The following is a 12,702-nucleotide window of genomic DNA, read 5'->3' on the forward strand; positions in this document are numbered from 1 at the left end:
GGCACCCATATGTAAAAGGATTGTAAGATTGTATCCGGAGCCTCCACTTTTCACCCTTGCTTCCCTTAGCAACCTAGGATACATCCCATTTGGACAGGCTGACTTTTCCACTTTAATCACTGACAACCTTTTAAGTACTTCCTCCTTAATTTTCTCCATTTTCTCAACTATCTCCTCCTTTACGGTGACATTGGCATCATCGTCCTTTTTTAATGAAGACAGGTGCAAAGTACTTATTTAGTACCTCAGACATACCCTCTGACTCCATGGGAAGATTTCATTTTTGAGCCCTAATGGACCCACCCTTTCTTTTGTCTTCCCTTTTACATCAAAAATTTTCTTTAATAAAACTTACAAAGAAAAATGTACCCTGGGTGTTCTACCAAAAAATGGATGTCATTAGTTTTCATATTTTAGGATAGTTTAGCCTGAAAGATAAAATTTGTGTTTGAGACATTGCAAAAATATCTCATCCACAAGAATCTCTTGGAGAATATCCTCTTATGTTCTGTTTTTGTGAAAGGGGCTTGCTAAATCTAGCTGTGCATTTCTCTTTAAGTTCTTCCTTCAAATCTAAATCTGGTATCCCACGTGCTAATTTTGAACCAACAAGCTTTGTCAACATGAGAAATTCCTATGAGGAACAGCTGTTCTGTTGGCAGTGATTTTGAATAGATGGGTTTGCAGGATTGAGGCACTTGTAACTGAACATTTAAGTCTGCTTGAGGACAGAACGATACTTCAACGTCATCCAAATTCTCTGCTTGAAGTAGTTTGTGAATTTAATTTGTAGAAATTAATATTTATCCATCTCTGCAGATTCTGATGAGGATCTAGGAGTGAAAGCTTCCCTCTCCCATTACTAAAATAACCTAAAGAGTCCATAGAGTTAAAGGCCCTGCATCTAGCGGACATGGGCCACATTTCAAAGTTTCAAATGTACAAAGAGTCCGTCAATGCTTTCACCTAATCAGCTGAAATAAAGATTACCTGTTAAGATGACCATGCTTGATTTGCTCAAATATAAGCAGTTTCAAGCCTGTCTTCTTTCAAGGACCAGGACTTGAATCTCAGAATTAGTTCAATCTTCACTCTCAATAGTTCCCAGGTTCCATCCAATACTCCACACTACAGCTTTTAAATACATGAATGAGCCCCATGATTTCCTAATCCTCCAAGACCTACTCTGAGTATGACCGCACCATTGCCTCCCAATAAACTATGGCACAAGAAATGTACTTGAAGGTGAACATAAAGTAGAAAGTGAACGCAATGTTCCCTAATGTTATACAAGTCTCTTTATTGTATATTAAAATGGGACAATAATATTAGCATCTCCTTATACTTACAGGATACTTGAGCGAGAACACATTAAGTTTCCCACAGTGATTTCAACTTAGAGAAGAAACACTTAATGCTAACACACACTGGGCCTTACTGTTCACACAGGATTCGTGTCTAATGAGAGATCAGACAAGTTACAGTTAAAAAATGCATTTTAATTCATTGAGAAAGTAAGACATTATGTTCGGTCATCAGCAATTAAGTTTTTTAAAAACATTTCACTCTACCAACCTCCAAATTCACGAGCACCATGAAATCTGGCACCTGTCACTAATTTATCTGTATTAATGAGACCATCCTGCAGAAGGCAACGGCAAGCCACTGTAGTACTTTGACGAGCATAACCATGGACTAGCACATGGAGGCCCATGGTTGTTCATGCCCTCTTAGGGCATGGTACCTGAAGAAAGGGAGAGAAGTAGATAATTTGTTTATTTCAGATAAAAATTAAGATTTTTCAGTTCCAAATATTGATACAATCTTGTGTCAGCTTGACTCAGTGGGAGCAGGTTCAGCACTAAGTTAAAGGGTTGTGTGTTCAAATCTCATTCCAGGGCCTGAGTAAATAATCTAAGTGTAATGCAGTATTGCAGGAGTGTTGCATTGTTGGAGGTGACGTCTTTCAGATGAGATGTTAAATGAAGGCTGCTTTCTATCTGCCTGGAAGGACCTAAAAGATGTAATATTACCATTCAAAAAGCAGAGAGTCATTCCTCAACCAGCACCATCAAAAGATATTAGCTGGTCATTTATCTCACTTATGGAGACTCGTGCACAAATTGGCAGTACTGTTTGCCTATCTAACAACAGTGGGCACACTCAAATAGTAATTTATCGTCTACAAAATGCCTTAAGATGTCTTGAGGATATGATGGGCACCACATAAATAAATTTCTTTCTTTATAAACTTCAAGTTTCCTTCAGCTCTTCTAATTTTTGAAATATTTGTTATTTGTAACCTATATGAATGCAAGAACATAAGAAATTAAAAATTGGAGTAGGCCATACAGCCCTACATGCCTATTCTGTCTTTCAGTAAGATCATGGCTGATCTTCTACCTCAACTTCACATTCCTGCCTGATCCCAATAGTGTTTGATTCCCTTAGAGTTCAAAATTCTATCAATCTCAGCCTTAACTGAGCACCCACATCTTTCTGGGGTAGAGAATTCCAAACATTCACAACCCAGAGCGTAGAGACTTCTCCTCATCTCAGACCTAAAAGACCGACGTGTTATCCTGAGATGATGTCCCCTATTTCTAGACCCTGCAGCCAGGGGAAACAGCCTGTCAAGCCCTCTCAGAATCTTAAATGTTTCAGTGAAATTGCCTCTCATTCTTCTAAGCTCCAGAATACTACTTTGATTTTTGCTGTTTGTCAAGATTAATGTCAAAAGAATGCCATGACATTCACGAAGAGGAATTGTAATTAACTATTTAAATGTTGAAGGATGTATAGTATCAAAGGAGTAAGTAACCCCAGTATCACATATTTCCCACTCTAAGAAGGAGCTTCAGAGAAAATGACAGGGATCAATGTCCTTTTGGAACTGTTGCCAATAATAGCAAGTCACGCTGTTGCTGAGGTTAATTTTGAACACAAGCAAAATAAGTTTACCCTTGGGGTCATGTAATCCCATGAATGTATGTACTGTTACAAAGTGATAAACATAATAAAATATATTGACCTTATTTTCTCCTAAACATACTAGTAATTATGTAACTGGGAAAAAAATGGCTGCTTAACTAAGGTTGTATCAAATATCCTCTCATTGCCCCAGTTTCCCAGTAACAAGACATTTAGCATTATTAAATGGTACATTTGGGAGTTGGTGAAGTGAAAACCTAGTGCTGGTGCACTAATCGTAAAACAATAAAATATACAAACTTGCTTCTATCATTATGATCCAGTTCTGTATTTTGTTTTATCCAATTTCCTGGTGCATCAAAAATGTCAATTTTTTTTTTGGAAAACAGTGTCTGCATACTGCCTGTTTCCAGTGTGAATGGTACAGTAGGCAGATGTAGATAGACAATCTCCTTACAGAAAAATGATGAGAGGCAATTTTCCTGGGGTTTTTGTACCCAATAGAAGGCTATGCTCTTGTGCTTCTGGACTTTCTTTTAGAAATGGTAGGTACTATCGCTGACAACAACAACTTGCATTTATACAGTGGTCTTAATGTAAAAAAAACCCAAAGTGCTAGGAATGTAATCAGACAAAGATTAATACCAAATCAAGGAAGGAGATATTAGAATGGTAGCTAAAATCTTGGTAAAATGAGTAGATTTTAAGGAGGATCTTAAAGGAGGAGAGAGAGAAAGAGAAAGCGATTTAGAGGTGTAGAGGTTTAAGGTGGGAATTCTAGAGTTTAGGGCTTATACAATTGAAATCACAGCTGTCAGTGGTGACATAAATGGAATGGGGAATCCACAAGAAGCCAGAGTTGGAGGGATAAAGTTCCTGGAGACTTGTAGGGCTGGAGGAGGTGATAGAGATGGTAATGGATGTGGCCATGAAGATAATTGAACATCAGGATGAGAATTTAAAAATTAAAATGTTGGTAGACCAGGGGCCCAATTTAGGTCAGTGAACACAGGGGTGATGAGTGAGCGGGACTTGGCACAAGTTAGGATACGAGCAGCAAAGTTTTGGATAGGTTCACGTTTATGGAGGGTGAAAGATGGGAGACTGGCAAGACGAACACTGGGATAGTTGAATCTGAAGGTAACAAGTGCACGGAGCAGGGTTTCATGTGTAGATAAGCCAAGATAGGGGTGAAGATGGATGATAACGTTGAAGTGGAAGTAGGTGGTCTTTGTAACAGCTCAGGGTTATATAGATTGTTGATTTGCAAATAGTCTGGTTCCACTAGAGTCAGTGGGCAGGGTGGGGGGTGGAATCTATAGGGAGTGAACGGAGTTTCTGGCTGGGGATGAACATAATATCTCCCGTCCTCCTAATGTTTAATTGGAGGAAACTGCAGCTCATCTAGAACTGGAGGATGGACAAACAGTCTGACAACATAGAGGCAGTGAAGGGGTCGAGAGAAGTGGCACTGAGGTAGGACTTGGAAACATTGTTATACATGTGGAACCTGACTGTTTTTCTTCAGATGATGTTGCTGAGGGGCAATATACAGATGAGAAGTGAGAGGGGCTAATGATAGATCATTGGAGGATGCCAGAGGTAACAGTGCAGGGGGTTGGAAGAGAAGCTATTGTGGGAGATTCTTTACTTACAACTGGATAAGTAAGAGTGGAATAGGCAAAGCCAATCCTACTCAGTTGAACAATGAGAAGTCATCGGAGGAGGATGTTGGGAGGAGGAGAACAAACACAATTGCTGGGAAATTATGTGTTTGGCCATATCATTTGGTGTTCTACTATGGAATTGGCTTTGATACTGAATTGAAACCACTGGAGATGTGTGCTGTAGGGTAATAAACAGCAAATGTGTACTGTCAGAATTCTAGATAGCAAGAATACAAGTCATAAATTCCTTCCCGTCATGCAGTGATATTTATGAGTGGAACTGTGTCTCTCTAAGTGATACAACATTTCCATTAATTACAGCGAGGAGAGGGTTTGAATTTGATTCCAAATTTGAAGTAAATTGGTTGTTTAGGATTAATTTATGACCATTCAAATCTTGTATAATCCTGTTAACTAGGAACTTGCTTGACTCTTTTAAATTGGCACAGTGCATATGCAGAGAACACAACAGCCTCTGCTGTGCAGGTAAACTTCCTCATTCAGCTTCACAAGCTGGATGATGGATAAGATGGTGACAGCTGTGATTGGGCCATGGTAACACTTGATTTTTTTAAAGATAGATATATATATAATTTCACCATTTAAAGCTGTGGTGCAGTGGGTCCGATACTATGTTTTTTTCCATGAGAGGGTGGTGTGTAATAATGGAGGGGCTGCGACTCACCAAGACTCCTTCGGCAGCACCTTCCAAACTTTGAAGGACAAGGGCAGCAGACGCATGGGATCGCCACCACCTGCAAGTTCCCCTCCAATCACACACGGTCCTGATTTAGAAATATATCACCCTTCCTTCGCTGTCATTGAGACAAAATCCTGCAACTCCCTCCCTAACAGCACTGTGGGTGTACCTACACCACATGGGCTGCAGTCATTCAAACTCTTTCGAGTTATCAACAGTCACAGATTGCAACTCTTTCGAGTACAATCACAGTTCTTGGTTTCCGGGAGTGGGACATGAACCCACAACCCTCTGATTCAAAGGCGAGGGTGCTATGAACTGAGCCACAGCTGACACCTCCCAGTCATTCAAACTCTTTCGAGTTATCAACGGTCACAGATTGCAACTCTTTCGAGTACAATCACAGTTCTTGGTTTTCCGGGAGTGGGACATGAACCCACAACCCTCTGATTCAAAGGCGAGGGTGCTATGAACTGAGCCACAGCTGACACCTCCCAGTCATTCAAGGGGGCAGCTCACCACCACCTTCTCAATGGGCAATTAGGAATGGGCAATAAATGCTGGCTTTGCCGGTGATGTCCACATCCCATGAACGAATAAAGAAAAAAAAATGGCTGTAATGAATCCCTGGCTTCGCTTGTCAAACTGATCAAAGTGTGTGGGATCCTAGTTCCACGGCACAGGGAGGGGGAGGAGGTGTATGCATTTCCTTTTGACCAAGGGCTCACAACTGAGTTTTTTTGGTTTCCCACTCCGAGGTGATTAATTAGCACATGACCTATGTGAAGGTGTTCCAATGTTACAGCTCCCGGACTATAAGGTGATAATGTGTGAGCAACCTCTGACTGTTCGCGCCATTGAAATGTAACATGTCTCAGTGCAGCTCAGTAAATAGAATAATCATGCCGTATTAAGCAATGCAAAATAATCACACCCACCAGACAAATTAGATCACGTTGATTTCTCTAGGACCTCCCAGATTTTTCTTGTCCAGAACTGCACATAAATGGCAAGGAATGCGACAAGAAAACTTGGCAAGCCCTGGCTTTTGAAAGTTTGTGTGTTTCTTCAATCACAGCCCCCCTGGCGCTGCGAGAGGATGGCGACGGGAGTCACTTCCACCCGGGATTCGCGCCGCACGTTTGGCCAAGAGGAATACAGTCTCTACAGCAGCCTGAGTGAAGATGAACTCATTCAAATGGCCGTCGAGCAAAGCCTTGCGACGTCTTCCTCCACCGGCCAGACCCACTCCAGAAGCGGAGCTCAGCCCCAGACGATTGGCCCAGTGATTCAGAATACTGCTGCCCAGCCCTGTCCCAAGAACAGGTGAGTTGTCCAAGCACAGTGCACACATGGTTCGGACTGACAGCTGCAAGGGCCAACACGGCACACACACACACATATCTCAGACTGAGAGCCCCAGAGACCAGTTAATCCAGCACTCGCCTGCCTCAGGCTCAAAATCCCAAGGGCTCTCTTCGAAGGGACACGCCTCTTTCGATGGATATCCCTAGGGCAGCGCCAGAACAGGCACAATTGCTCCAAGCAAGCAGGCAGTCTGTGTTCTTTGAATGTATGTGTGTGTGTGCGCGCAAAGTGCCTATCACTTTGCCACACTTAAGTGCCTATCTCTGTCGCCAACCATACCCACTAAAGCCAATAGTAAGAGACAAAGAACCTTGGCAGAACTTGTTAATTCTCAATAGATGTATTTCATACTTGCTAATTGCCTAATTTATTATTCATACACTAATAGCCTTTGATGTGAAAGACATGCAAGATTTCAAAACTAAATGCTGCTACGGGACGGTACAGCGCGAGTATTTTATTTGGAGGAATTAGTGGGGCCCTGCGGGAAGAGGGAGGTGACATCTCTCAGAACCTATCTGTGGCGGGACTGAGAGAGAGGACTGACAGAAGGCACTGAGCCAGGGACCTGGGTGCCAGCTTGGTACTTATTTCTCCTGTCATTGCAGCATCTCAGACCTGTTTTAATCTACCTGGTTTTGTTTTCTCTGTTACTCTCTAGAGGGTGTCCCCTGGCTATTTCAGCTATTCTGCCAACCTACCGATTTACTTTCAGGCAGGTCAATCAACCCATTAACTCATGCTACGGGATTAGGATACCCCAGCCCCGCCACTATCTGACATCATCCATTTGTTTGACCTTTCTAAAACGAGTCATACAGACTCGAAATGTTAACACTGTTTCTCTCTCCAAAGGTGCTGCTGAGTTTTTCCAGCATTTTCTGTTTTTGTTTCAGATTTCCAGCATCCGCAGTATCTTGCTTTTATTTTACATCTGTTTGACTTGTCAGCCCTGTCCTGTCCACACTGACTAGTTGCCACTAATATTTGAACATTTACAGCTTTTCCATTTATTTACTTTTTTGACCTGTGCGATTCATTTTTGGTTTGGCATCGCCACTGTTTTTAAATAACCAGTCACCCTACAGGTGTACAACTTTCAACAGATGTAAAGACGGTACCATAAGCCAAATTCCAAATTGTACTGAATTGAAGTGGCAGCAATCATTTGTAGGTCACGTTTTCTGAGGCCCAGCAAATGTTATTTATTCTTTATGGAGGCCGCCGACTCCCTATTGTCTTATATGGTCAAATAGTCCCTCGGCGTCTCCGAAGCCAAAAATAAACAAGTGCGAGGAGCAGACTGGAGCCCAGCTCCTCACATCGACTCCAAGAGGCGGCGGGAAAAATGACCGGCTTCTCTTACTCCGAATATTTCTCCCTGTTTCACTCCCGACGCTCCCCTAGGTCGCCTGGGACTCCGACAGCCAACCCTCCGAGACCAACCTACTTCAGAAGATACGACGGGAGGCTCTTCCGAACCCCGAAGCCGGCAGTGTAAGTGTGTCTTTGTTTACAGCTGCGGGATGTCTTCGTTTATTGAAAGAGAGAGAGAGAGCAAAACTATCCCCATCTCTCTTCTTTTAAATAGAACCAGAACAACTCCCCAGAAACAGAGCGTTAAAATAACTGGACATTTAAGCGATCCCCGGCGGCAAAAAATATTATAATAAACCGCCTCGGTTCATGAAAATATATTAGGTAACAGTATAGCAAACAGTGTTATTTTTAATAAGACCATTATCATCACTTGCCACATGATTCAGGTCTCTTTTATCAGAATTAATCTTCATCCAAACGTTCCCATTCAATAGTCAGGAACATAGGGCAGCAAATGAATCAGGAAACTCTTTCGAGTTATCAACAGTCACAGATTGCAACTCTTTCGAGTACAATCACAGTTCTTGGTTTCCGGGAGCTCTTTCGAGTTACCAACAGTCACAGATTGCAACTTCTTTTGAGTACAATCACAGTTCTTGGTTTTCCGGGAGTGGGACATGAACCCACAACCCTCTGATTCAAAGGCGAGGGTGCTATGAACTGAGCCACAGCTGACACCTCATGAATCAGGAAGATGCAGCTTCAGCCCAGGGTCCGGCTCAGGTCCAGATATAGGGAGAACTGGCGGTAAAATTTGGGTTTAAAGCTAAAAGCCATCGGACGCTGAACGTGTGCGTCTTTATTTTTCCCTTGTGCACTTGCCTGGGTTTGTTTTGTGCGGTTCCCTTACTCTCACTGAACTTCCTGTGACACCGAGTGGCGACCTGGCCCCAGTGACATTCGGCCTTTAAGGCGGAGAGTGGGGGCTGAACCACAGCGCCTCTCCACCAATCAGCGTGAGCTGTTACATGTGCCCACAATTTCATAGAGGGCTTTCCAGCAAAAATATTCCCCCTCTGAAGGACGTCACTTATTCATCTCAACATGGAGGCTTTGCCCAGATTGAACATGAATGATTGAATAGGTCTCTTTTAAACTGTCTGGTATATTTAAACCGAGGGTGTACTTTCCTGATGGCTGGTTTAAAGGCGGCACTGTAGTGCACCGTTACATCGAGTCTGCTTTTAATCTGCAGGGAGCTTGATCCTGTCGTTGTGGCGATAAAGAATGGTGATGAAGAAACCTTGTCCAATATGATCAAAGCCGGTAAAGCACTTTCTGCGCCAAATGCAGACGGCTGGACCCCTCTGCATGAAGCAGCCTTTTACAACCAACCCGGCTGTGTGAAATTATTGCTAAAAGGTCAGGAAGTGATCGATTTTCTTTGTTATTCTTGTATGGGGGCGGGTGGGGGGGGTGGTTGTGTGAGGGCATTTATTGCCCATCCCTAATTGCCCTTGAGAAGGTGAGCTGCCTTCTTGAACCGCTGCAGTCCCTGTGTTGTAGGTAAACCCACAGTGCTGTCAGGGAGGGAGTTCCAGGATTTTGACTCAGCGACTGCTGTACATTATAAAAGTTTAAACTGCACGACATGCACCTGATCTATGATCCAGTGGTGTATTGAAGGGATTGAGAGACTTTTAATGGAGTTTGGGGAAATGACATGGAGAGTGCAGTAACTGGGAAACAACATTGATGCAGTCAGTACACCCTGAAAGATTACGAAGTTTTCTCAAAATTTACAAAAGATATAGCCTTATATTGTCCATATTGATATTTTCCAATCTTTTTTATGTCATTGTAAATTTATCACTGAATTTTGTTGCTTGCCACCAGTACAGTAGTCAGCTCCTTCAGAAACTCAGTTACTGATGAACACAACGACCAATTTGAGTTGTTGTAATGTTTGATGAGTAGTCATTTTGGCTCTCAAATAATTTCTCATCCTGCTGCTCCTGCTGTTGAAATCTCAGGCTGGCCTCAGATGGACAGTGAATAGAAATCACTAAGTCTGTCACTGCTCAGTGAGCGAATACACGGTTTGGCAGGTTACAAACTAGGAAGGTCCTGGTTTCATTCCCTGCACTGAGCTGATTCAGCTGCTGACAGTTGGGGCCACAATTGGCCTCAGTGTGCCTGGATTAGGGGAAGAGGGTAAAATAGCTACAAGCTCCCACATGTACTCACCACCATGTAACCCCCTACTGGAAATGTGTGTGTTTGAATGGCAGAGAAGGGCAGAATCAGGCTCAGCTGCGAAAGTGCTCTACGGGGAAGTGCTACTTAGAATCATCCAACATAGGAGGAGATCATTTGGCCCATCGAGTCTGTGCTGGCTCTTTGCAAGGGCTAATTTAGTCCTAGCTTCGTCCCCATAACTCTGAAAATTGGGCCCATGGAGGAAGCTCCAAGGGGCATTTTAAACCTGCTGAACTTTAATTCTGTAGGAGTCCATGACTTCAGGAATGAAAAGGCTGGCTAGGCAAAAATATTTATTTAAAAATACCCGGAAGCAGACAAGAGCGAAACAGAACATACTAGGCAGAACCAGAAGAAGTTAAATGGCAAATTAAAAAAAAGATGGAAACTTGAAAAGAACTTGACAAAGAATTGCTGAGGACATGCAAAACTAGAACAAACTAACATGTAGAATCATGGAATAGTGCAACACAGAATGAGGCCATTCAGCCCATCACGTCGTTTTTTTATTCATTCACAGGACGTGGGTGTCGCTGGCTAGGCCAGCATTTATTGCCCATCCTTAATTGCCCTTGAGAAACTGAATGGCATGCTAGGCCATTTCAGAGTCAACCACATTGCTGTGGATCCAGAGTCACATGTAGGCCAGACCAGGTAAGGACAGCAGATTTCCTTCCCTAAGGGACATTAGTGAACCAGGTGGGTTTTTACGACAATGGTTTTATGCTCACCATTAGACTTTTAATTCCAGACTTTTATTGGATTCAAATTCCATCATCTGCCGTGGTGAACCCAGGTCCCTAGAGCATCATGTTGGGTCTCTGGATTACTAGTCCAGTTACAAGTCCAGTAGCAATACCACTACACCACCACCTCCCCCACCTCTGAGCCAGCTCTTTTGAAAAGTAACCCAGTTTGGTCCACTCCCCAATTCTTTCCCCATATCCCTGAAATTGTTTCTGCTGTTTCTAAACTGAGCTGATTTCACTTTGTTTCTGATCAAAACCTTACAGTTTGTGGTGTTGCTCTGTGCTAGCACACTCACCTCTGGGTGATGGTGATGGTGAAGCCCCACTTCAGTCTTTTATTGTTTCTCTTTATTAATCTTTTACTGTATCTCTGTTACTTACACTCTCACTTTCTTCCTGTGCTTGTTACTCTCTCTTGCTCCTTATGTTTATCTCTGTCAAATTTCCCCTGTTGCTCTCTTTCTCTCTGCAATTTTCTCTTTGCTGCTTCCACCCAGCCCAGGTCCATGGGATTGAATGGTTAGGAAAGAGGCAAGCAACTGAAGCTGCCTGTGGAGGACATAGAGGGTGGTGTCATCAGTGAGACCATGTCTGTGATCTGTTGCACATAGGAGTATGTTCTTCACTTTGGCTTTAGGACATTGGGCCTGAATTGGGCTGGGCCCCTGCTGTAGGCTATTGGGGCAATTGGAAAGTGAGATGACAAAGTTTATTTTTGCACTTATATATACTGGGATGGCTGTATTTGAGAATCTTTTACTGAAATGCATTTGAGCAGAACTTTTTATTTCAATGTGATTGGGAAAATATTTCAGCAGAGTATCAGTGATGAGCGAAAGTAGAAAATAACTCAGTAGAAAGAAGAAATAGATAGTGACTTGACCAGGAAGAAAATTGATGACACTAGTGTCACAACACTTGTTACAGACAGAAAACTTCTTCTCTAGTTAGAGAGGGAGTTAAAGAGTGCAAAAGAGAGATAGATAATGGATATTCAGTATTAGTGCCCAAGGTAAATATTTAATGTGCTCCCATTTATTCTGACTTATGTGTATTAATGGATTAAATGAGAGTGCCAGACTGATGCTATTGTGCTGTGGAGTGATCCGAGATTGTGGTTGCAATTGTTAGTGTATTTCATACAGTGCACTTAATTTCACTTTTTAAAACAAAAAGGACAGTGGTGTCTCTTCAATGGACCTTGAAGGTGAGTAAGTCTGCTGTAAAGGCAAAGAAATTACTTTATGAAATACTGGAAAAATAGCTACAAATATTGCAAAATTATGCTTAGTAAGTAAAGTTGAAGGCTACTTTACTGTAGTAATATGAACATTTAAAACTAGCATTAAGCCTCCCAAGTTTAAAAAATAAAAAGTTTGCCAAATTGATAAGATGTTTCAAATTAATATTCTTAGCTTTCTGAGAAGGCTGCCAAATATTTTTAAATAAAGCTAAGAATAATTAAAGTCTCTAACTGACGATCCATGTCAGAGCCTTTATTTGGCAGGGAAAACATGCTGTGTAACCCCCCAGGAGAATGTCGGAGATTATTTCCGTTGAGATGTTGTTCTCAAATAAAAAATGTTTATTATATTATAATGCCAGCAGATGTTGACTACTACAACAAGATCTATCTGAGCTAAAAAAAAAGTCCAAACGCTCTCAAATAACTGTCCTCCTTAACTTAAGCTAAACAACCCATGAAAAC

General features: G+C 42.2%; 2 protein-coding genes across 6 annotated transcripts in view; one reads left to right on the forward strand and one right to left on the reverse strand.

Annotated features, from left to right (window-relative positions):
* ccdc197 (coiled-coil domain containing 197) overlaps nucleotides 1-6,361 on the reverse strand; it is a 62,574-nt gene extending 56,213 nt beyond the window's left edge. The window contains exons 1-2 of one of the 2 annotated variants that reach the window (XM_078562203.1): nucleotides 6,237-6,361; nucleotides 1,350-1,458 (exon numbers count right to left, since the gene is read on the reverse strand). In XM_078562203.1, the coding sequence (XP_078418329.1) occupies nucleotides 1,350-1,372 (23 nt within the window). In that variant the 5' untranslated portion in view covers nucleotides 1,373-1,458; nucleotides 6,237-6,361. Of the gene's footprint in view, nucleotides 1-1,349; nucleotides 1,459-1,575; nucleotides 3,052-6,236 lie in introns of those variants that run through there. The other variant, XM_078562202.1, reaches the window with a different exon arrangement.
* Nucleotides 6,241-12,702, forward strand: part of asb2a.1 (ankyrin repeat and SOCS box containing 2a, tandem duplicate 1) — a 33,548-nt gene continuing 27,086 nt past the window's right edge. Inside the window, exons 1-3 of one of the 4 annotated variants that reach the window (XM_078562200.1) lie at nucleotides 6,241-6,624; nucleotides 8,074-8,163; nucleotides 9,242-9,408. In XM_078562200.1, the coding sequence (XP_078418326.1) occupies nucleotides 6,305-6,624; nucleotides 8,074-8,163; nucleotides 9,242-9,408 (577 nt within the window). In that variant the 5' untranslated portion in view covers nucleotides 6,241-6,304. Of the gene's footprint in view, nucleotides 6,625-7,231; nucleotides 8,164-9,241; nucleotides 9,409-12,702 lie in introns of those variants that run through there. The other 3 variants (XM_078562199.1, XM_078562197.1, XM_078562198.1) reach the window with 3 other exon arrangements.

The sequence above is a fragment of the Cetorhinus maximus genome, chromosome 18 (genome assembly GCF_964194155.1).
Source record: "Cetorhinus maximus chromosome 18, sCetMax3.hap1.1, whole genome shotgun sequence".
NCBI classification, from domain to species: domain Eukaryota; kingdom Metazoa; phylum Chordata; class Chondrichthyes; order Lamniformes; family Cetorhinidae; genus Cetorhinus; species Cetorhinus maximus.